The following is a 26,306-nucleotide window of genomic DNA, read 5'->3' on the forward strand; positions in this document are numbered from 1 at the left end:
CATGTGTAGATCTCTATTCATTTTCTTTTATATGTATATATATGTATATATATATATTTATATAGCTACATCTCTCTATTTATTTTTCTCATTCATTGAAAAGTCAAAGGTCATCTAAACTGACTTCATAATTAGGCTTTTAATATAATGCTGCAATACACATCTGAGTGTGCAATTATATTACTTCAGAGATATGACCAACAGTAATATTAAGTCATTCACTAGCTCCATGTCTAGTTTTTGAAAATCTTCCATCTTGCTTTCCATAGGAGCTGCACTGGTTTGCATTGCTCCCATATCATGTTTTCTTTTCCCTTATAGCCTGGTTAGCATCTGTTGTGCTCTTCTGTAGAATTTTATTTTTGAGTTATAAATTCTTTGTAATATGAGGGCTTTGATTGTGATATTTGCATCTATACACATTGTGCACTTGGAACATATTTTCCTTTTCCACCCTATTCTCACTCGTCTAAACCCTCTCTCCTTTCTCAAGTAGCATTTGGTTCATTTAATCATGACACTGTCATCGATGTGTGTGTTCAATGTCCTTTTATCCTCTGTGCTCCACAGTAGCCTGTCCATTCTCTCTTCCTCTGTTTACCGATCCCCTCTTGCATTTATCTTCATGTTGTCTGCTAAATACTATCATTATCATTATCATTTATGTGTCCACTCCACACATGAGTAAGACCATACTACATTTGGCATTTTGATTTTGATTCACAACAGTCAACCTGATGATTTCCCGTTTTATTTATTTATTTAGAACTCTAGGACTGGGTGCTGGCTCTCAGCTCTTCAGCTCAAGGTTAGTGCTCTACCACTTGAGCCACATGCCACTTCCAGCATTTTTTTCCTGTTTATGTGGAGTTCATGCATGCAAGGTAAGCACTCTACCACTGAACCAGATCCCAGCCCCTCCAGTTTTATTTATTTTCCTGAAAATGATATAGTTTAATTTTCCTTATGGTAGAGTAATATTCCTTTGTTTATCTAATGTTAATAGGCAATCTTATTATATATAATAATTTGAGAAAGAAATTAAAGTAGACTAGAACTTGCTTTGAATAGTGTATATAGAGCTTCATTATTAGTGCAGAAAAAAGTACCTGCAAAGTTTTCTTCTTTTAAAAACTTAATATAATAAACAACACCGATGTATTATTGTTGTATTTTATACAATTGTTTGTATCCTATGTTTAAAATATAGACTGATTATACATTTAAATGTTAATAAGAGTAGCTGTCATTACCTATTTCCTTTTGTAATGTTACTTTCATAATTAATTTTATTGATAACTTCCCCTATTGGATAGAAATGGGAATAAAAATGAGAGTCGCATGTTTGCTTGAGCATATAGAGTTTTACCTTTACTCGATTCAAGCTATCACCATACTGTCTCCATTTCCCCAGGAACAGGGATTACACATGTTCAACACAATGCCCATCAGATGCCTTAGTTATTTACTTGATTATTTGATTATTTATTTATGTATTTATTTATTTATGTTAGTAATGGGTGTTGACTCATGGTCTGGATTGTTTTTGCTCAAGTTTCCTACTTACTTTAACCAGAGTTCCATTTTTGGTTTTTGGTGGTTAATAGAGTTAAGCCTCTCCTAGACTTCCCTTCCTAGGTTGGCTTTGAAATATGATCCTCGGATATCAGCCCCTTGTGTTCCCGGGATTACAGGCATGATCCACCATGGTCTCAATGATATCTAATTTTCTTATATTCATTAATTCATAAAATCTGTCTATATGTCAAAAGCAATAATCATGTTTCACTGACCATGTATATGCACATCTTCTAAATTTTCTACCCAAAGCAGGCCTTTTCCAGTAATTTTTCACTTCTATTGTATTTGGCTATCTTCACATAGATTGTAGTCCTCTTTAATTCTCCTTTCTTCACTTCCTCTCACTCACTCTTTATGTTTATGAAAATCTTAGCTAGCTTTGATTTAGCAGCAGTTATTGTCAACTCTCTTCCATATGTCAGTAGTCTGAATGAAATGTTACCTCTTTTAACCTCTCTCTCTCTTTTCCTTTGGACGGACACACAAAGAGTACATTTCATTTTTTCTTATTAACATATTCTTTTTCTGAAAATGCCCATAAAACTTTGGATTTTACGCTTCGCTCAAATGAACAGACTCAATTTTCCATAGGTCCCAGTTGATTTAGTTATAATATGTACATAAATCAGTGACATAGAACTTTTTGAGGAACTCTGACATAAGAATTGTAGATTGCTTCATTTTTAATCAAGAGTAAGATTTATTTGAAAATACAAAAGGTATAAGATTAGGTACAATGTGGAGGAGAATCCCTCCCAGCTTGATTGTGCTAAAAATCACTAGGAAGTTCTTCCTTAGCAGGCTTTTAGTCCATTCCCTGAGGTGTTGAAAGCTCTACTCCCTCTTTTTCTTCTTGCCCATCTTAAAACCTTTTGGTAAACAAGCAAGCAACATTTTAAGACAAGGAAAGTAACAGTGGCCACACAGGCCATTAGGAATCCAATGACATCCAGAGAGTGGTACTGGTACCAGGTGAGGTTGTGGGAAAGTGGCCTCAGATGTTTGGCTCCTTTGTGGCGCATGACAAATTCAATCCAGAAGACAGCTTGATCCAGTGGCTTCATAGGCTGATCATGGTGAATGGTTGACAACCACATAGCATTCTTTTTCTAGCTAAAGGTAAATCAAATTGATGTAAGTATATCAACTGAACTAGAAAATACAGATATTGAAATTTTCTGCAAATGATTCTAAAAAATTTTTGAGAGAAAAGAGAATGTTTTCTTCTGCTGCATTTTTAGACATGTTAGGGTAAAAGGGAATAGCTTCTTAATGACCTTGGATTTAACCATTTAGAAAAATCTTGTTAACACAAGAATTTCTGAAGACAAAAGTAGAATCATTGAAAAAATCAGCAGCAATATGAAAGCTTAATTATTACTGCATGTTTTTCAAAGTTTAGAATTGTATCATAATTTAGAGATAGGTAATTTAATCAAGAATTTTTTCCCCTGAAGGCTCTCTTTATTGTTTATTGGTGCTTAATTATCATTTAAGTACAAAAGTTCCCTGCCTCCTTTGTTTTGTTCTGGTCTTAGGGCTTGAAATCAGGGCCTTTACACTCTCCTTGAGCTTTCTTTGCTCAAGTGAAGAACTCTACCACTTGAGCCACAGATCTAGTTCTGGCTACTTGCATGTTCCATTGATATAAGAGTGTTAGGGACTGTTTTGGCTGGCATGATCTCAAACCAAAATTCTCAGATCTGAGCCTCTAGAGTAGCTAGAATCACAGGAATCAGCCTTTGGCTGTCAACTAGCCTTTCTTTTATTTCTTGACCTTTTCACTTACTTGTTTCACTATTACTCTATGACTTGCCTTTTCCTTTTATGAAGCTATCTTGAAAGGTCTCAGTTTGTATTTATTTGCTGTTATACAATGAAAAGATAGGAAATGGAAAAATAGAAATAATTCAGTTATTCTTGAACTATGAGAAGTAATGTACTCATATTTAGAATGATTTTAATATTCATCTTTTCAGATAGACTCTCAAAATCATTTGCTAACATTGCTGTGATTTTTATTGTTAGTGTTATGTTAGACCCAATAAGAGAGTGCTCTAGTTTGTTTGAGGCATTATAGGTACATGGGATTTGTATTGAAAGGATTCTTTCCGGTATGTAAGTTGAAAATGGACATGCATAGAGAATGATTATTACGGGTAAATTCCAAAGTATTATAGAATGAGAGTACTGCAATGGAAAGTAAAGTGACTTGTATCGCTATTATTTTAAAAGAACTCACTGATATGGGTGAGCTGGGACTAGTAGTGATCCTTTTTGTAATACAGCAGGCAAAAAAGAAAAGGAAATGCATCAAAAAGGAGTGAAATGTGTGTTAATCCTAAGATTTAGCATGTACTATCTAGCTAAGAAATCTCAATGTTCAACATCCCTAGCCATAAAAGAAATGCAAATCAACACAACATTGAGATATCACTTCACTCCAGTTAGAACGGCAAAAATCAAGAACTCTAACAACAACAGATGCTGGAGGGGATGTGGACAGAAAGGAACTTTACTTCATTGTTGGTGGGAATGTAAACTTGTTCAACCACTTTGGAAAGCAGTATGGAGGTTCCTCAAAAGACTTCACATAAAACTCCCCTATGACCCAGCAATTCCACAAACAAGACCATACTAAAGCTACCAGCACAACTATGTTTATTGCAGCATTATTTACCATAGCTAAGATATGGAACCAACCCAGATGCCCCTCAGTAGATGAATGGATCAAGAAAATGTGGTATATATACACAATGGAATTCTATGCCTCCATCAGAAAGAATGACATTGCCCCATTTGTTAGGAAATGGAAAACCTTGGAAAAAATTATATTAAGTGAAGTAAGCCAGGCCCAAAGAAACATAGGTCCCATGGTTTCCCTTATTTGTAATATCTAGTATATGTATGAGTAAAGCGGAAAAGGTCAGATAATGTGATGTCAGGAAAATGAACCCTTAGTTGTGTATTTTAATGTTTTTTTTTCTTTCATGCATGTGTTTCTAACGCATTTATAAGATTATCTCTTTGTTGCTTTGTATGTCCCTCCCCCACAGTATAACCCCTGCTTTCATTATATTTGATGTCAGTATAACTTGTGGAGGATATGGGGAAAAACCAGTTGTTTAAGGATACAGGTGGACCTGTTGCAACAATGAGAAGTACAAGTTGTCTTGTCGAAAACGAGCTTTACAACGTCGGTGCGGGGGCTGGGGGGGGCAGGGGGGGAAGGAGAAGGATTGGGATGGGGGGAGGGGGGAGGCTGGGAAGGGATGTGAAGGGTAAACAAAGGAGGAGGCTGCAATGCTTGATAAGAAATGTACGCATTATCCTGCCCATGTAATTGTAACTCCTCTGTACAGTATGTTCACAAATAAAATAAAATTAAAAAAAAGAAATCTCCTGTATCTCTCAGTATCAATATTATATCTGTTCATAATTTAATAAGAACAATATGTGAGAGACGTATATTTATAGCAAATAAAAATATAAAAATATCCTGCCTTTCAAAACAAAAGAAGATAAAATATGGCTCAAAAACTATATGTTATGTTGCCCAATATCAGTAGAAAAATGGAAGTCAGAGCTAGATGCTGATGGCTCCTGCCTGTAAACTTGTCTACCCCAGGAGGCTAGGTCCTGACAGTCACAGCTCAAAACTGGAAATGGTGGAAAAGTCTCTAGACTTTACCTTCAAATAACCAGCAAAGAATAAAGTCAGAGTCATAGCTTAAGTCATAGAATGCCCTTTAGAAACTTAACATCTGAATATTAAGCTCTGAGTTCAGACCCAGTAACCCCCAAAAAGATCAAAGTAACACAGGTTTTACCATGTGTCTCCTATACTATCATATCCAATACAATTAAAACACACTACATTATTTTTACAGTTATGGTGAAAAAGGAGAATTATATACAGAGTATTACTGAGTATAAGAGGAAAATGATAATAGTATAAATGTAATTAATATATTTATTGAAATAATTTGAATAACAAGTCATTCTTGCTCCAGATATTTTAGATATCATGCAGTTACATTTCACTTGCACTTCTGAAGGTAATTTCTTTTTTATTTTATGATTGTTCTGAATAAGATAATCATAGTCCCTTGATAACTAAGAGTATGCATACATTTCAAAAAATGTTCTCTTTTCCTACCAGGATGAATCATGTTATTTTAAAAGCTGTAGATAGTTAATAGTGATAGAATCTAAGCAATAGCATAGATATTTGAGGAAGCATTTATACTAGGAATGTGAAATTTGATTATTGTCTTGCTGTTTAACAATACAAACCATTTAGAATTTTTGGAAGAAACAACAAAATCTAGAAACTGAAATGACAGATATTTTCATGTGGTTCACAAGAGTAAAATTTAAACCACCTAAACTTCATGCTCAATTTTCCTTATGGTAGAGTAATATTCCTTTGTATATCTAATGTTAATAGGCAATCTTATTGTATCTAATAATTTGAGGAAGAAATTAAAGTAGACTAGAAGTTCCTTTGAATAATGTATATAGAGATTCATTATTAATGCAGAAAATGTACCTGCAAAGTTTGCTTCTGTTCAATACTTAAGATAATGAAGAGCACAGATATATTATTTTGTTTTTTATATATTTCTTAGTATCCTAAGATACTATAGACTGATTATATATATAAGATACTATAGACTGATTATACATTTAAATGGTAATAAAGGGTAGCTGTCATTTCCTATTTCCTTTTCTAATGTTACTTTCATAATTAGTTTTATTAATGCCTCCTATTGTATAGCAATTGAATAAAAATGAGTCATGTTTGCTTGAGCATATAGTTTTTCCTTTACTCGAATCAAGCCATCACCACAATGTCTATTAGATCCCTTATTTATGTGTTTATTTATTTATTTGCTTATTTATTTATTTGGTTGTTTATTTATTTATTTATGTCAGTAATGGGCCTTGAACTCAGTGACTCACAGTCTGGATTCTATTTTGCTGAAGTTTACTACTCACTTTAATCATAGTTCCCTTTTTGGTTTTTGGTGGTTAATAGAGTTAACACTCTCCTAGACTTTCCTTCCTAGGCTGTCTTTGAACTGTGATCCTCAGATCTCAGCCTCTTGTGTTGCTGGGATTACAGTCATGAGCCACCGTGGTCTCAATGATATCTAATTTTCTTATATTCATTACATTCATAAAATCTGTCCAAAGGTCAAAAGCAATAATCATGTCTCAGTGACAATGTATAATGCACACCTTCTAACTTTTCTACCCAAAGTAGGCCTTTTAAGTAAATTTTTACTTCTTTTGAAGTTAGGTTATCTTCACATAGATAGTAGTTACCTGAAATTCTCATTTCTTCACTTCCTCTCACTCACTATGTTTATGAAAATCTTAGTTAGCTTTGAGTTAGCAGAAGTTTACTTCAGTTATTGTCAACTATCTCCTATATGTCAGTAGTCTGAATAAAATGTTACCTCTTTTAACCTATCCCTCTCTTTGTCTTTGGACAGACACACAAAGAGTTCATTTAATTTTGTTTTATTAAAATATTCCTTTTCTGAAAATGTCCATTAAACTTTGGATTGTATGCTTCTCTCAAACTAACAGACTCAAATTTCCGTAGTTCTCAGTTGATTCAGTTATAATATCTACATAAATCAGTGACATACAAGTTTTGGAGGAACTCTGACATTAGAATTGTACATTGCTTCATTTTTAATCAAGAGTAAGATTTATTTGAAAATACAAAAGGCATAGGATTAGGTACAATGTGGAAAGGAATCCCTTCAAGTTTGATTGTGCTAAAAATCACTAGGATGTTCTTCCTTAACAGGCTTTTAGTCCATTTCCTGAGTGTTGAAAACTCTACTCCCTCTTTTTCTTCTTGTCCATCTTAAAAACCTTTTGGTAAATAAGCAAGCAACATTTTAAGACAAGGAAGGTAACAGTGGCCACACAGGCCAGTAGGAATCCGATGACATCCAGAGAGTGGTACTGGTACCAGGTGAGGTTGTGGGAAAGTGGCCTCAGATGCTTGGCTCCTTTGTGGCGCATGACAAATTCAATCCAGAAGACAGCTCGATCCAGGGGCTTCATAGGCTGATCATGGTGAATGGTTGACAACCACATAGCATTCTTTTTATAGCTAAAAGTAAATCAAATTGATGTAAGTATATAAAATGAACTAGAAAATACAGATATTGAAATTTTCTGCAAATGATTCTAAAAAATTTTGAGAGAAAAGACAATGCTTTTTTTCTGCTGCATATTTAGACATGTTAGGGTAAAAGGGAAGAGCTTCTTAATGATCCTGGATTTAACCATTTAGAAAAATCTTGTTAAAAGCGGGCAGTGGAGGTGGGGATGCGGGGCCGGGGTTTGGTATGAGAAGGGATAGAAATATGAAACAAAGGAGGAGGCAACAAGGCTTGATAAGAAATGTACTCATTATCTTTCCCATGTAATTGTAACTTCTGTATGGTATTTTCACAATAAAAAACATTCTTAACACAAGAAACAAATATAGGATGATCGAAGAAATCCACAGCAATATAAAAGCTTAATTATTAATGCATCTATTGTTCAAAATTTAGAATTGTGTCCTAATTTAGAGATTGATAGATAATTTAATCAAGAAGTTTTTTCCCCTGGAGGGCTCTCTTTATCATTTATTGTTGCTTAATTATTATTTAACTACAAAATTCCCTGCCGCCTTTTTTTGTTCTGGTCTTAGGGCTTCACCCTCTCCTTGAGCTTTCTTTGCTCAGGGGAAGAACTCTACCATTTGAGCCTCAGATCCAGTTCTGGCTCTTTGAATGTTAAGTTGAGATCAGAGTCTGAGGGAATTTTCTGCCTGGCTTGATGTCAAACCACAATTCTCAGATTTCAGCCTCTGGAATCACAGCTAGAATCACAGGCATCAGCCATTGGCTATCAACTTGCCTTCCTTTTATTTCTTGACCCTTTCATTTACTTGTTCCACTATTACTCTATGTTTTGTCTTTTCCTTTTATGAACCTCTTTTGAAAGGTCTTAGTTTTTATTTGTTTGCTGTTATACAATGAAAAGATAAGAAATGGAAAAATAGAAATAATTCAGTTATTCTTGAATTATGAGAAATAATTGTGCTCATATTTAGAATGATTTCAATTATTCATCTTTTCAAATAGACAATCAAAATAACATTGCTGTTATTTTTCTTGTTAGTATTATGATGTTAGACCCAATAAGAGGGTGCTCTAGTTTCTTTGAGGCATTATAGGTACATGGGATTTGTGTTGAAAAGATTCTTTCTAGTATGTAAGGTGAAAATGGGCATGCCTAGTGAATGACTATTAAGTGTAAATTCTAAGGTGTTATAGAAGGAGAGTATTGCAATGGCAAGTAATGTGACTTGTATCCCTATTATTTAAAAAAGAACTCACTGATATGGGTGAGCTTCAGTGAGGACTAATGGTGATCCTTTTTGTAATACAGCAGGCAAAAAAGAAAAGGAAATGCATCAAAAAATGAGTGAAATGTGTGTTAATTCAAAGACTTAGCATGTACTATCTAGTTAAGAAATCTCCTGTATCTCTCAGTGTCAACACTGTATCTGTTCATAATTTAATAAGAACAATATGTGAGAGATGTATTTGTATAGCAAATAAAAATACAAAAATACACGGCCTTTCAAAACAAAGGAAGATAAAATATGGCTCACAAACTATAAGTTATGTTGCCCAATATCAGTAGAAAAATGGAAGTCAGAGCTAGATGCTGATGGCTCCTGCCTGTAAACTTGTCTACCCCAGGAGGCTAGGTCCTGACAGTCACAGCTCAAAACTGGAAATGGTAGAAAAGTCTCTAGACTTTACATTCAAATAACCAGCAAAGAATAAAGTCAGAGTCATAGCTTAAGTCTTTGAATGCCCCCCCCCTTTATTTTTGGTCAGCCGTGGGCCTGAACTCTGGGCCTGGACGCTATCCCTCAGCTCTTCAGCTCAAGGCTAGCGCTCTACCACTTGATCCACAGAGCCACTCTCGGCCTTTTCTGCTTGTGTGGTGCTGAGGAATTGAACCCAGGGCCTCATGCATACAAGGCAAGCACTGTGCCACTGAACCACCTTCCCAGCCCTAGAATGCCCTTTAGAAAGCTAAACATCTCAGTATTAAGGACTGAGTTCAAACCCACTTACCCCCCCAAAAAAGATCAAAGTAACAGAGCCTTTACAATGTGTCTGCTATACTATTATATCCAATAAAAGTAAAATACACTACATTATTTTTACAGTTATTGTGAAAGGGGCGAATTATATACAAAATATTACTGAGTATAAGAGGAAATTGAAATAGTATAAATGAAATTAATCTATTTATTGAAACAAATTGAATAACAAGTCATTCTTGCTCCAGATATTTTAGATATAATGCAGTTACATTTCACTTGTACTTCTGAAGGTAATTTCTTTTTTATTTTATTTTTGTTCTGAATAAGATAATCATAGTCCCTTGGTATCTAAGAATATGCATACATTTCAAAAAAAGTGTTCTATTTTCCAACCAAGATGAATCAGATAATTTTAAAAGCTCTAGTTAGTTAACAGTGATAGAATCTAAGTGTTAACATAGATATTTGAGGAAGCATTTATACTAGGAATGTGATATTTGATTATTGTCTTGCTGTTTAATAATACAAACCATTTAGAATGTTTTGAAGAAACAACAAAAACTAGAAACTGAAATGACAGATATTTTCATGTGGTTCACAAGAGTAAAATTTCAACCACCTAAATGTCATACTCTATTTTTCAAACACATTGAATTTTTATTTTATAAATAGTTACTAGTGAGATCTTAGGTGGAAAGAAAGTTATAACTGAATGGGTTAGTTTGTGTTATTTGTGGAAACCTTCATATGCCTCTGATTCATTGCTTTCCTATGCTTTCTTGTAATAATCTATTGTCATTCTTAGTGATTCCTTTCAGTCTCCTTTGCCTTTTTAGAACTTTGTACTATTCTCAAGGTTATGATAATTCCTTTGCACTGAAATCACTGGGGGAACAAAACATTTTATGGTTGGAAATGAAAGTGGATTTGTGGATTCTCAGCATTCCAAATGCTGAAGGATAATGATCATGAGTTTGAGGCACTCCTGGCCTGTATAGCACAAAAAGGTTGCAACACAGACACTGACACAGACACTGACACAGACACAGACACACAGACACACACAGAAACACAGACACACACAGACACACAGACACACAGACAGACAGACAGACAGACAGACAGACACACACACACACACACACACACACACACACACACACACAAGATCATACTCACACAGGGTTGTTAAGGACTTCTTCCAGTGCTCTGAGCAAGTCTTTCCTTGATATTGCTCTTATATCCAGTTGAACAGCTGCTCCTTTGGCCACCATGTGAGCAATGTTATCATGTTGTTCCCCAAACAAAGGAATGCCCACCATGGGAATCCCATGATGGATGGCTTCATAGACGCCGTTAGCTCCACCATGAGTGATGAAAGCTTTAGTTTTGGGATGGCCTAGGATTAGGGGCATTTCAATACAATTGTTCATTAAAAGTCGTAGACATAAAGTGAGAAATGTATAACGTGAGCACGTGAAAGATACAGTTTTTCCCAAATAACAATTATTGAACCAATGAAGTTACATTTACATTGACTTCATGTCTCACCCATAAGGACCACCTAATCTACTTGAGAGGTAAGTGAAAAATCTTATGATAGGTTCCTTAGGTTTTGTGTGACTTGAGATGTGAAAAGCAATATACCATTTCCTGTTGAACAGATAGGATACACATAATGGATCATAGAGAGCAAATTCTGAAGCAAGAATATGGTCATGTCCCATTATAACAATGGGATGTACAAGATATTATGTTGAAAAATGAACTTTACAATTTAGACCGGGACTGGGGAGGGTGAGAGAGGGGGAGTATATTTGTGGAGGTGGGAGGGAAGGGATGGTAGGGGAAAACAAGGGATGATGTAACAATTCTTGATAGGAAATCTACTCATTACTTTGGTCATGTAACTGTAACTGCTCTGGACAGTGTTTTTACAATAAAAAATGTAAAAAAAGAAAATGGTCCTGTTAGATCATGCTTTTATAAACCTAAAAATAGTGCATTAATCTAATGAAGGATGGAAGCTTGTAATAGAGTGTATCATGACTTCATATTAAGCAACATGAATTTTTTCCCACATAACATGCAAACTCAGTCATAATAAGACAACTGTGTATGTTTCAGTGGCATTGCAAAAACTTGCCCTACTTTAGGAGGATGGATAAAATAATGATTGAACTAGGGGAGAGAGAGGAAACCTCAGGGGATTATAGAAAGTTCTTTGTCCTTGGTAAATATATTTGAAAAAAAGAGTAAACTGATAAAAAAAGTGTATGATGGAGTATGATAAAATATCATCTGTTAAGGCTTATTTTCCTTTGAATGGGTATAAATCTAAAAGTTGGCTATTGTTTATGAATTTTTACTATTTCCATCAGCTAACAACTGTTGTTTTTTTTTTATCAATTACTTCTACAATTGCTCATGCTTTTAGGATGTGTTTTTCAGAGTCTTACCGAGGAGGTCATTCTGGGGAAGCCACTTGTACAGCCGAGTATTTGGTCCTAAGGTGTCTGGTTTTTTGCCATTAAATCTCCAAAGAATCTGCCAAATAAAGACACTATCTTTTTAAATGTTAAATGTGATGTTTTATAATTTAGAGATCACACAATTAAATGCCTTTCATAGAATGGATAAAGAGAACAGGTAGGGTTAATTAATGAGGACTATTACAAGGCTTAGAGAAAAATGCTATCAACATTTCCTATACTCATTTTCGTATTCAATATTATGTATTATCATCATAATTATTCACAAAACAGAGAAATTATATGATGAATGACAAATGAACCTTTTTAAACAATTTTTCTTTAGTTATAATCATAGATCTGGTGCACAATAGCACTTAAAATGATTAAGATTTATATCTTTACACATAAATATTTACTAAAGTAGCTGGTTTCTTCCAATTTTATCTATTAACATTTATGAAGTGATACTAGGGTAATACTCTCTTATTCTATGAGACTTCATTTTAGTTTAACATATTTAATTTGCTTCTTCACTGTCTATTTATAACATTTTTTTTTTTAGCTTGATCTCTGGGCCTGAATGCTGTCCCTCAGCTCTTCAGCTCAAGGCTAGTGCTTTACCAGTTGAGCTACAATGCCACTTCTGGTTTTCTGGTATTTCATTGGAGATAAGAGTTCCATAGACTTTCCTGTCCTGGCTGGCTTTGAACCACTATCCTCAGATCTCAGCCTCCTGAGTATCTAGGATTACAGGTGTGAGCCACCGGCGCCCAACCATAACAAATATTTTATGTGTACCCTTCTCCCGGGGAGAAGCTCTGTGAAAAGGTATTGTCCTGTTTGACTAGAAACAGCATCAAACTATTCAGTATTCTTTCCTCAGAATACTGAGTATTGTATTAAGTGATGTTATGTTACATAATGTTCAGCATTATGGAGTGAGTACATGATACTAACATAATATTCATACTATGAAGGCCTCATGAAACTCTAGCTTTTAAACTGGCCATTTAACTTGCCCTAGATGCTGGTTGTCAACCTGGTCAGATTGAACTGGACAGACAGACAAATGGTCCTTAGAAGCAATCATGTGGTGGCTGACTAGGCCTTTGCATGGCACACCCGCATCACAACTCACCCTGTTGTACTGCATGTTAAGGCTGCACCTACTGCCTCATGACCAGCACATGAACAAATGTTATTTTTGTTCAACCTTTGCTAATGACAGATTCCTCAGATTTTATTATAAATCAATTAATTCTTCTCAGTAATTACATGAAACTAGTTTTAGATGACAAATTATTAGTGGTGATTTCTAGGAAAAATGCAGCCTGAATTTGATCACAAGTATAGGATACTGACATCTAAACTTACTATCATTAATAGAGGAAAATCTTTAAATATAGGAAATGGAGCTGGCATGTAGTTCATAAGTCACATGGCTGCTGAAAAGATTCCAAATTTTAATGATGCTACATTTATTTTTAAGTAGACTCTGTCTACTTTTACATGAAATGCACAGATCTGGTTTCATATATAAGCAAGGCCTAATCCAGTAGAGCATATTGGTTTTATTTACTTTCTCTAAATGAACAAGGTTGAATAAATACCTGGAAGGAGGGGTGAACCTTCCTTTTCCTTTCTCTGAATAACCCCCTCAAGTGAACACTTAATGGGTCAGTTTCAAAATTGGAGAAAAAAGACTAAGCCATATCAGGCATTTCAAACTTTTTTTTCTACATGCTAAATGTAATTGCATAATGTCACTTATTAAGTGTATTTTAACCCGTTTCTAAAACATATTTAGTGTATTGTGTGGCCTTAGAATTCTTGCAAAGACTAGATGAAATTTGATGGTTTCAATATTATCATAATAACAGAATTTCACATGGTGGCTTCTGGGTTTTTTTCTTGTGACAAAATTAATATTGTTGTTATTGTCAATTTAAAACAATCCAAATTCCATATTATTTGAGCATTTGTCATGCTTATATTTTTGTTTAAATTGGCTCAAATAAGTTAGATTCCTTGTAACAGCATATCTTTCAACAGAAATCTAGTGCAATCAGAAGCCTACCGCGTTTAAGACCCATTCAGTGAAGACCGCTATTGAGATACACTGTCTCACCTTTTGTGGAACTTGTGCCAGTGCTGATGCAATCTCATTGGCTGTCTCCTCTGTTATGTTACTGACCATTGACCCCAGGGAAAACACCACCACACCATTGTCACCAGAGCTCTGCACAAAGTCTTCCATTTCCTGTGAAGAAAAACTTTGCTTCATTTTTTCTCTCCCTCCCTTCCTTCCTTGCTCCTTTCCCCTCTCACTTTCTCCCTCTCTGTCTCTGTCTCTGTCTGTCCATCTCTCTTTATCTCTCTCTCTCTCTCTCTCTCTCTCTCACACACACTCACACACAAATAATAGTGAAGCAAATATTATTTCAAGTGTTGTTTTTATCACACTAGCCAAGCATAACAGCCTATGTAGACTGCAGCTTGAAAGGGGCTTTTCTGAACCTCCCTGCACCCCTAAAAAAGCCTATACCCACATAAAAACCCACACCCACATAAAACCCCACACCTACATAAAAACCTGCTTTTGTTGCCCACTTTTGTGCTTTCTGTAACAGACAACCTGATGGAGCATTTGCATCTGACCTATACATTCCTGAAGTACCTGGACCCAAGCTTGTGTAGAGTTCTCCATGTTTGCTAGCCTGCCCTCTCTGGGAAGCAGATGTATATACTACAAGCCCTGTCCATTTGAAACCTGATCACCTAGCTGGAACCCTAGAGATTCTTCACAAGGGCTCTCACCTCATGACTAGTGACCTTTCTGTTTTTCCCATATGTTTGATTTTTCCTTTAAACTTAGAATTGAAACCATGCATTGCAGTGCTGCAGTAGGGTTTGAGATTTTTGTGTGACACTGACAGGTAAAGCATCCCTAAAGTTTTGGTTTCCTCCCATACACACACACCTTTACTATAAAACATTTTTTTGATTGCTGTATATTGGGAAAGTTGTAAGCTACAGCTCTGTGAAATGTGAGCTCAGAGTAGAGGAAAAGTCACTGAGACGCAGTAGCACCTTGCTGATGTATTGCTGTAATTGTGCCCTCGTGACCTGGCTGTTGCTCGAGCACAATGCAAGTGTGAGGCATGCTTTGAGTTGCTTTTCTATTAATGGAGCTCTCCACAGTCCCTCCTATGACCAAGAGCACATTTGTGATGATGTTCTCAGGGATGAGAGGGGTGCATTTGATAGCTATGGAAACATGAGGTTTCCTCTTTTGGAAGCGAATTAGCCCATAAAGGTGTCAAACCTAAAACTTGGGCCTTAAATAGCCTCTAATCAAAGGACTCTTTATAAACTGTATTCATAGCTTTCTAATCTACAAATAGACTATACATAGATACATATTTTACCCCCAGCCAGCTAGAGATTTATTTGTTGTAAATGCTGTGTAGATATGGTTTGGTTTTTCTTTTTGTGTGTGTGTGTTTGTTTCCTTCCTTTACTTCCCCTGGTTTGGGACTTTATTCTGTTTTACCAAGTATGAAATAACATTCTGTAGCTGATCTCTCCCTCCACTGCTGAAACCACGTGGCCTGTGCTGTCACTGACCCTAGGATGGCATTTGTCCCCTTTGCATTCCTATGGGCCTCATCCACCTCCCAGATGGTAGTTTTTGTGGTTGTTGTTGTTTTGCCAGGGTGTCCAGGGGGATTGTTTTGTTTGTTTGCTTTTTTCCCAGAGTGTAGAAAATCTACAGTGCAGAAAGGCTTTAACCCTGCCAGTTGATCTGAAATACTTTCCTCTGTACAGGGTTGTGTGCCTCCTGCCAAAATTAATTTGCTTTTTGTTAAAAAAAAAAACCACAATAAAAACTGTCCAAGCATGAGTGGCTCTTGCCTGTAATCCTAGGTAGTCAGGAGACTGAGATATGAGGATTATGGTTCAAAGCCAGCCTGGGCAGAAATGCCTGTAAGACTCTCAGCTCCAATTAACACCCCAAAAGCTGGAAGTAGAACAATGCCTCAAGTAGTAAAAGCACTAGGATTGAGCCCTAAAGGTCAGGGACAATGCCCAGGTGGTGATTTCAAGTCCTACTTAGGAACATCAAAAAAAATCAATATAAAACATGGGGGAGAAAATAAAAATAAATGAAAAACTAAGAGACAATGAAATATTATCAAAAATAGCAGATTAAGATATATGAAAAGAGTAATATCCATAAGACATAACATTTTCCAGTAGCCACCACTAAAGGCACAGGCAATAATACTTAGTATATTGGTGTCATTGTGCAACAAATTTTCCAAACATTTCCATCTGGACTCCAAGTAATTTCTCTACCATTTTCCATGTTAACTAAAATGTTTAGTTGCTGTAAATTATTCTTATTGTTCTAATTGCTTTCCTTTATATATATTTCAATTCTAATTCATCAACTGATTTCATAGCATTGTTAATATAACATTTTAAAACCAATGACTGAGAAATTTTGTGATACCCATATATGTTATTTTACTATTGTAATCTTTCCTTTCCCAGATACTTTTACATAATTTTTATTAATGAATTGTAAACCATCCTGTTAAAAAAAAAGGTGTGACTGTTGGGGTAGAAATATTTATTCTGTTTCCTTGTATAGCTAATGTTCATTTTTTTTTTTTTTTTTTTTTTTGTCGGTCGTGGGGCTTGAACTCTGGGCCTGGGCGCTGTCCCTCAGCTCTTCAGCTCAAGGAGAGCGCTCTACCACTTGAGCTACAGCGCCACTTCCGGTTTTCTGGTGGTTTATTGGAGATAGGATTCTCACGGTCTCTCCTGCCCTGGCTGGCTTTGAACCGCGATCCTCAGATCTCAGCCTCCTGAGTAGCTAGGATTACAGGCGTGAGCCACCAGCGCCAGGCTAATGTTCACTTTTTTACATGCAGATCACTTGACACTTTTATGAGTGAATCAAGGATTCCTTTGAGGTTCTGAAAAATTAAGTCTTTTTTTTTTCTTTTTAATTATTGTGAAAATACTGTACAGAGGGGTTACAATTACATGGGCAAGATAATGAGTACATTTCTTATCAAGCATTGTAGCCTCCTCCTTTGTTTCCCCTTCCCAACCTTTCCCATCCTCCTTCCTCCCCACTTCCCCACTAAACCCTCCCCGCCTCCCCCCACCAAAGTTGTAAAGTTCGTTTTCCACATAACGACTTGTACGTCTCATTGTTGCAATGGGTCCACCTGTATCCCTATTTAAACAATTTGTTTTTGCTCTTCCCCTCCAAAAATTATACCGACATGAAATATAGTGAAAGCAGGGGTTATACTGAGGGGGAGGGATATATAAAGCAACAAAGAAATAATCTTGTAAATGTGGTAGAAACAATCTCATTAAAGAAAAAAAACATTTGAATACATATCTTATGGTTCATTTCTGTAACGTCACCTTATCTGACCTTTTCTGCTTGACTCATACATATACTAGATACTGCAAATAAGGGAAACCATGGGATCTATGTTTCTTTGGGCCTGGCTAACTTCACTTAATATAATTTTTTCCAAGCCTTTCCATTTCCTAACAAATGGGGCAATGTCATTCTTTCTGATGGAGGCATAGAATTCATTGTGTATATATACCACATTTTCTTGATCCATTCATCTACTGAGGGGCATCTGGGTTGGTTCCATATCTTAGCTGAAAAATTAAGTCTTAATTGAACTGACTTTGTTCTGAATGATTCTTTGGTTTTTGAAATGCAGAAACTTATGATGGTTCAAAAATAAGTTTCAATTGGTAGAACGCTTTATCCCACTTCCTATAGCTCTTTCACTGTGAGCAAAGACCTGGATTGAGTGATGCAAAGCCATATTTATTGAAAGGGAGATAAAAAAAACAGACAAAAGGTTATGTATTTACCTTAGGCAAGGGTTTGGCAGGTTTGCAGTGGAGTCCTCCAACAAAGTCAACATTTGGTAAAGTTGGGCGAGGGAATTCCAAGTCCCAGTAAGATCGAATAAGCCAGATTTCTGCTTTACTCATGGTCTCCATTAAGGTAGTGGGTCGTCCTGAGTGGAGAGGGGAAAAAGTAAAACATATTATAATGACATTACAGACAAGTTTCTGAATATAACATGTATTTTTTTCTTAAAATAACTTTCTAAATTTGTACTTAATGAGATAGAATGTGTTTGTTGGTAACATGTACTACACAGGAAATGTGCTTTGTGTGTTTTTGTGTGTGAAAGGCAGTCTGTAAGAGTCTATCTTGATACCTCAGTTTATGACCAGTTATAAATAACCATTAAAATAAGCAAATATAGATCTAACTATACATTTTCCCTTTATCCATTAGACTAATATTTGAATTCCAGAGTCAATAATTCTATCATATTCACAGAAATTGTTTTCCCAGCAGTTCTCAAACTAGTTTCCTACAGTGTACCAAACTGTTCCTTAATTCTTGAGCTCCAATATGAGTATTCTTTATGACTGTGGCTGAATTTCTTACCTCTACTTGATTCACTTTAGGAGCTTAAAATATTTATTTATTACACAGAAACATTGGCAAACATCATCTGGAATACTGGGACTAGGTAATTGACTTCATCTTACTGATGGCTAATATTTTATTAAATGCAGGACAATTTAAAGTGATAGAGCATAATCACGAGTACTTCACCACTTTACTAGACTTTATGTCTATAAAATAGATGATTATAAACAATAAATGAATGTGGAACCACTAGAAGTTATAGTTATTGAGTCTGTGCTAAAACATTGGATCTGTCAAGAATAAGGAAAACTTTTAGAAAATCCTGAAAACTGGTCATAAGTGACTCACCTCTGGAGCCCCAGCTACCTAAGATTCTGCGATCAGAAAGCATGAAGTCTGAAGCTGTCATGGTCAGAAATATCCTCAAGACTACCCTTCCAATTAAGTATCAAAATGCTGGGTGGCATGGCTCAAGTGGTAAAGTACCAACTTATACAAGTAATCTAACCAAGCTTGAGGTCACAGACTTCAAAACTTGGTACAAAAAAAGAAAAGAAAAAAAGAAAAAACATAAGAAAGAGAAAACAAATGAAATATTTTGATTTAACTAGGAAAATAATCAAGGGAGACAATTTATTTCCTGCATACATAGATAGAATAAAACAATGTAGCTTTTTTGTATACATATTTTCATTCATCAGTCTCTGAGAGAAGTAGTTAATTAGCATGATAACAAATAAAAATGATCAATTATTCATTGTGGATGAAATTTTTCATGCTGGATGACCTTCTAGAGCATCCTATGTAGCTGGGTTACTGTCGATTGTCTTCTTTCTGACTCTATAATGTAAAACTTTCTGTAGTCAGGAATCTGGTAGACAATTTTATATCTCATTTAACTTTTTCACCTATGAAAGACACATTTCTTGCAGGATGCAGGTTGCTCAAGCCTGTAATACTAGCTACTCAGAAGGCTGAGTTCTGAGTATCGTGATTCAAAGCCAGCCCGGAAAGGAAAGTCCATGAGACTCTTGTCTCTAATAAACCACCAGAAAACCAGAAGTGATGTTGTGGCTTAAGAACATTCATCTTATACTGAAGAGGTCAGGGACAGTGCCAGGGCCCAGATTTCAAGTCCCACGATGAACAACAGCAAAAAAAGACAAATTTCTCTTATTTCACATGCATCTCAGAGAACCTCTCTCAACTTTTACAAAAGTTAGATCTTACCCTAATAAAATTGAAACATGACTTACCTAAAACTTCACTGTAAAAGCTACTCCACTTCTTTGAATCAAATGCCTCGAACCAAAAGTCAAAATAAAGCATGCATATCATGTTTTCTACCCTCTCCATGAATGTCATCTGACCACTTAATCCTGACAGAATGACAGGCACATAAGAGGGAGGGAATAGAAGCCCTCCACTATACTTTTCGGTTGTATAGCCAGGAAGGAAGCGGAGAGTATACACGAAAGGAATCTCCAGTAGCTCAGCCAGAAGCTCCCCACAAGGACCGATGCCATCTGCAATCACAACATCAAATCTTGCTTTTCGTAGTGTAGTTATCAGTTCCTTGTTCAGAGCTGCTTCTTTACAAATATTCAGCATAACATCAGAATACATCATAAATACATTCTCCAGTATTGGTGAATATGACAAACATGTTGTTCTTGGCAATTCATATGTCACCAAAGAGATCATATGTGAGAAAACTGCGGAGAATTCATCAGTATTGGAAGATGAAGGGAACGTTTCAAATTTAATGCTGGATGATTCATTGCTGTCAACAAAAATAGCGGATGATGGTCTCACAACTGTTACTTCATGACCCTTCAAGATGAGTTTGTCCAGTATTACCTTCATATTCATCCAGTGGCTATATTCCATAGGCCACACCAGTACTTTCCCACAGCTTCCAGAGTTAAAGTAATAACTCAACTGCAGTAGCAGTAGAACTGAAATCCATTTCCAAGTCATCCTGACTAACAGCACAGCGTCCATCAAACTATGTTGACCTCTGTCAATTTCTTGTTCTTATATTCAAGGAAACAATTGATCTTGAAGTTAAAATATAACTTGAGTTGATCAAAGCAAGTAGGTAAAATGACTGGTCAGAGCCATTTGACAGAATGGTAGATTTATAAAACAATCTTCAATTTTGGAATGATTAGACAATTAAGTTCAACCTCTCTTTTGAAATAAGGTATTTTCATGTAGTTAGGAGTTTTTATGACCTGTTTTTGCAAGCCACCCCTTTTATGTAAGCCATTTTACAATCTCTCAAAGAACATTGAAGTTGAGAGGTGACTCATCTTTTTATTGTCTTTGATTAAGAAATAAACATGGGGTAACTGCAAAATTGCTCAAAATTTCTTAGATGTCATGGTTCAAGAAATTATTTTAGCATCTCTGCTGAAATACTATTTACAGTCATGCGATTCAGTTTAAAATACACAGCATCAGTCCGTTCTAGTATATTTCCAGAAACCTGTAGCTACATTCACTATGAGGTTTTAAGCATTCAAGAACTCTAATAAGAAATTGTGAAAAAGCACTTAGGAAGTCATTAAGATGGCTGACTCAAAGTGTGTGGAATATTTTACTCCAAGTGAAAGACCCAACTATCTAAAAACAGCAACTATTCTAGAGTATATCAGGCAGTCTGCCACAATGAAAAATGGTTATGTTTGTGAGAGAGACATGACAGAATCAAAGATAAATCATGGTCTTACAAAGAAGGAATCAAGCACACAGCACACCTACATCAAGGCTCTCAATATGGACTATATGTGTACTATAGCTCAGTGTGTATTTTAGATCTAGATTCCCTAAAGGAGTGAAACCATGAAACGTTGTTGTCTCTGAGCTTGCATTGTATCACTTACATGATTTGTTGTAGGCCCATCTTTTTCCCTGCAAATGACGTAAGATCATTCTTTCTAATGGCTGGGCAAATTCCATTTTGTATCTGTCAATCTAACTGGGGAGAGGTGAAATTTTTGAGACTTTTTGCTTTGCAGTTCCTTGATGGCTAGGAATATGACCATTTCCTCATGTAGACTAAGAATCTTAATTTTTTCAACCTTTAAAAATATAACTCATAACTTCCACATATATTTAATGTACTTTGCGAGATATTTAAAACTGTGGAGAAAAAAGCAGTAAATAAGGCAAATTCTATTAAAATCTATCTTGAGGATGAGCATTAGTGGTTCACATCTGTAATCCTAGCTATGTGGGTCATAACCATGACAAGGATCATAGTTCAAAGACAGACAAGATCATCTCATAGTTCACATGGAGCAGAAAAGTTCAGATCATAGTTCAGAAAGGGCAGAAAAGTTCACAAAGCTCCAAAACAACATCAACAGCTGAATGTGGAAATATTCACCCGTCATCCCACCTCCTAGAAATCCATAGAGAAGGCCATCAAAATTCAGGCTGGCATAGGAAAAATGTAAGAACCTATTTCAGGCTCTTACTCTGTATTTCAGGCTCTTACTCTGTACTGTGAAGCACACATGAACACTAACGGACTGTCACATGCTTACTTGGTATTGCGGTCCAATAACATGCTTCACAAGGGTACATTCTAAATACTAAATTTTAACAAGAGGCTGATTCAGAGTAATTACACAAATCAATGATTTCTATTTATCAAAGGACAGTTTTGCAACTAAGAATAAGGTAAATCCAAGGTTGTAAATGTCAATGCCTTTAATATGAAAAAAGGTTTATTGTGCAAATATTTTTAACATCTAGAAGCTATATCAGGATCATGTTAACAAATGAACAAATACATTTAGCTCTCTGAATTCCTTATGGACATTTCACACCACCACCAAGAACGCTTCCTCTGTGTCCCTGCTTCTTTGAAAGGAAATCAATTACGCCCTGGTTTATGTCTCTCTTGGGTCCACCGGCCGCAGATTTTGGGGATCAATCATGCCCTCGTTTATGCCTCTCGGGTCCACTGGCAACAGTTTTTTGCCTTTTCTAATTGTGCTGTGCATTTGAGTTATGTAAAACTATTCTCACGATAAAGATGCCAAGCAAATACCTCTTGGATGTTACCTGGTGCCCTACTCACTTCCATGCACTTCTCAGCAGGAAGTAGCTTTAGAAGAGATGACTTCTGCCTATACTCCCGAGATTTGGTACCTTTACCTATTGAGCAACAAAGGTGGCAATGTTAGTATATCCTCTTCCATTTGGGGCTTGGCAGTGTCCATCCTAGGCTCTCATATATCACTAGCCAGTACTACATCAGCAGGACTCTTCCCTCTCCCCAGACTTAACTTTTCTCAGCCTACTTGCTGGCTTTCTCCAATGACCCGCTGCCCAGGCAGAGTACCACCCAACTCTAGTCTGTTGACTGTATATGGGTCCCTTGGGAAACAGACGGGCACCATTTCTCCCCCTCCTGTGAGATATTTGGCCTTGTCAGCTCTACTGGCAATAAATCCCCTTTGCTCTATGTGATTGTGTCCATGTGGTCTTTGGGGCTAGTTATTTTCATTTCACATTGGAGTTATATTTCCCTTTTGTTCTCTTTCACTTAGTGTAGAAATCGTTGGCTAGAGTCTCTTTGTCTACCCCTACAGTTTTTGAGGACATCCAGCATTTCACAGTCCCTGTTGCAACAACCCATTATACTGTTGCATCATTTCTGTGGCTTGGAGGTGATAGGGCAATGTAATTTCCATAATTCTATAATTGCTTAGTAAAGGCTTGCATTTTTCCACCCAGTGAAGTGTGTCCCCTGGCCATGTTCTATTATTAGCACTTCCTGGCTCACTGATAGGCATACTGATAGCCTACCTAGCTCCCAGGGCAATATCATCTACCTGACAGTATGTCATTGGGAGAAATGCCCTCTTGACCTAATTGTCTTGGGCTCTTGTGTTTAAAAATGGTCATATGAGCATACACACTGTACATTTCTTGTAGGCCGCTTGGAAAATTTCTCAAGTAATTGTCAAGCCCTCGGTTTTTATAGTATGCTAACTGGTCTTTAATCAAGCCTGGAATTATTCATAATGCAATCAATGGCTTTTTTAGTGAATACAGTCCTCTCTAGCTACCATGTCCACACCATCATTAACTGGATTAGCTGAGGTGCATGCACATCATGTGTATCACTGTGATAACATTCTACTGTCCCTATAGGCTAAAGGTCTTACCCCATGGCTTGTCTCCACAATGGAGGGTGTCCAATGACTCAGCTCTCTAGTTCCCATGAGATTACACACAAAGCAAGGCCTCCTTATATAGCCCAACTACCTGTACACATTTGTCATTTGTGGCAACCAGCCAAATGGAAAACTCAGAAGACTGGCTATTAGTCTTCTGTCCAGTATCATGCGAGATAATATCTGGAGGGTGCACTGTCACAGCTGGTGGCTGCATTATAATGCCTAGCTAGTCCCTTCTGTGTACCTGGCATACATCAGCAGGCACCGGAGATTTTTGGTCCCTTAACAGTGAAGGTTTTAGATTCCCTCTCCATGCCACAAAGAAGGGAGAGACAGTTTTGTATTTCCCATATTCCATAGACCCAAAACTTGCTTTAACTCCTGTGATAATTGGTTAGTGGAGAGAGAACTTCTCTAATCAAAGTATACCCCCAACTTAGCCAGAGGGATCTGAGTCACCCCTGTATTATGCTTCTTGTTCCTATTCAGTATCCAGTTCTCCTCTTCAAGGTAGGTGTCTTCTGTATATCACGTCTGACTATTCTAACTGTAGTAACTATTGCAAACTTTCTTTGAATGGAAAGAACTGGAAAAATATGCTAAGTGGCCTAAGTCAGACCCACAGAAACAAGTGATGCTTCTTTCCCATATACTCAAAGCTAGCTTTAGCTTATATGTTTATAAGGAAATATGTTGGGTAGTATGCAAGTGTAAATAAATGTGTTAACTGAAATATGGTAGATTCAAGGGAGAACTTAAATAGTATAATTCTTTAGAAAGACTAAGTGAAAGATCAGTAAAATAAAATACTAAGAAACAGGTACTCAAAAGGGTGAGATGGGGTCAAGGGAAAAGCAGTGAGCAGATAGAGAAGAGGTGGGGAAATGTAGTCAAGAATCAATTGTATACACAACTAGGAAAAGTATGCAAAATTCGGAAGAAAGGGTATGCAAGGGAGTGAGTGGTGAGCATTTTGAAAGGGGTGACATTGATCTAGGTAAAATATATCCATAAGCTGCTTTGTTAAATGACAAGTCCTTTGTACCACTATATGAAGTTGAAAATTAAAAATCTCAAATAAAGTGCTGGGAAGTTGGCTCAGTGGTACAGCGCTTGCCTTGCATGCCTGAGGCCCTTGGTTCAATACCTCAGCACCACATAAGCAAAAAAAAAAAGCCAGAAGTTGAGCTGTGGCTCCAGTGGTAGAGCGCTAGCCTTGAGCTGAAGAGGTGAGGGACAGCACCCAGGCCAGAGTACAAGCCCCATGACTGGACCACCCCCCAAAGAAAATCTCAAATAAAGCAAAGTTATACATTGGGCTATATGATCTATGAATTCCCAAGAATATATAGTTTGAGGACATTACTAATGGATTTGCAGAAAGTAGTTAGAAGATTTGAATTTGGCTTTGGAAATGCATGTAGAGAGGCTCAATTTGTCACTAAATAGTGTGTAGATATAAGGTTTTTCTTATTTAAGAATATATTATAATAATTCATTACAACATATTTTTATTGTATATATTTGTTTAATTTTAAAATTCAATTTGAGCAAACAAATCATTCTTATTTCCTTTTGGAATTATTAAGATTTTTATTTTTTATAATCATGATCCCTAATTTTAATAAAGGATATTACTGTGAAATCATTTTTCTGTTTTGATATTTTTTCTATATTTCTCACCAAACAATTTAAACTGAAATATTTCCTATTGGGCCAAAGAAATGTTCTCCACTGATTCTCTCTTCTTCTGTTTGTAGAGTGTATTCTGAATATATGATTCTAGACCTGTTTGTTATTTTCTTCTTATTTGCTCTTTGTCTGTCTGTCTATCTATATGTTTCATCAGTCTTGGGGTTTGAACTCAGGCCCCAGATGTTGTGGCTGAGCTATTTTGCTCAAGGCTAATACTCTACCACTTGAGCCACAACTCCATTTACAGAATTTTTATGGTTACAAATTGAGGTAAGAGTATCTGGACTTTCCTGTCTGGGCTGGCTTTGCAGTCCTCAGATCTTAGCTCCTGAGTAGCTAGCATATAAACATGAGCCACTGTTGCCTGGACCATTTGCCATTTCAAATACTCTTTCAAATATAAGATTTAAGAATTGCTGCATGAATTAACTGATTTTTATTTAACTTATGAGTACTTTTCTTGTTTTCACATACTCAGTATTTAGGTATTAAAGAAACTAGACATAAGTGAGTTGTCCCAGTAAAGTATGAAATTGTTAATCTTACTACACAAGATGGAAAGATAACTTTATACTCTAGTGAACTAATGAGACTGAATTTCAGAGCCCTAGCTATCATGTTGAATTAAATGTAGGAAAGTAATTTCCTCTTTCTCTTTAAAAGTTTGTTTGGCTATCCAAGAGATGACTATCCAAATGAATATTCAGTGAAGGAAAAATGAT

The 26,306-nt window shown here is 36.2% G+C and overlaps 1 protein-coding gene across 1 annotated transcript; it reads right to left on the reverse strand.

The window, feature by feature from the left end:
- Positions 1-7,094: 7,094 nt before the first annotated feature.
- Positions 7,095-20,689, reverse strand: LOC138820789 (UDP-glucuronosyltransferase 2B15-like). The gene is made up of 6 exons (XM_070012653.1): positions 19,948-20,689; positions 18,115-18,263; positions 14,324-14,455; positions 12,181-12,268; positions 10,901-11,120; positions 7,095-7,717 (listed from the first exon to the last, which is right to left on the reverse strand). The coding sequence occupies exons 1-6, from the start codon at positions 20,669-20,671 to the stop codon at positions 7,438-7,440; spliced, it is 1,593 nt and encodes a 530-aa protein (XP_069868754.1). The 5' UTR covers positions 20,672-20,689; the 3' UTR covers positions 7,095-7,437.
- Positions 20,690-26,306: the final 5,617 nt, after the last annotated feature.

This window comes from Dipodomys merriami, unplaced genomic scaffold, assembly GCF_024711535.1.
Source record: "Dipodomys merriami isolate MVZ:Mamm:240054 unplaced genomic scaffold, mDipMer1.0.p SCAF_9, whole genome shotgun sequence".
In the NCBI taxonomy this organism is placed as follows: Eukaryota; Metazoa; Chordata; class Mammalia; order Rodentia; family Heteromyidae; genus Dipodomys; species Dipodomys merriami.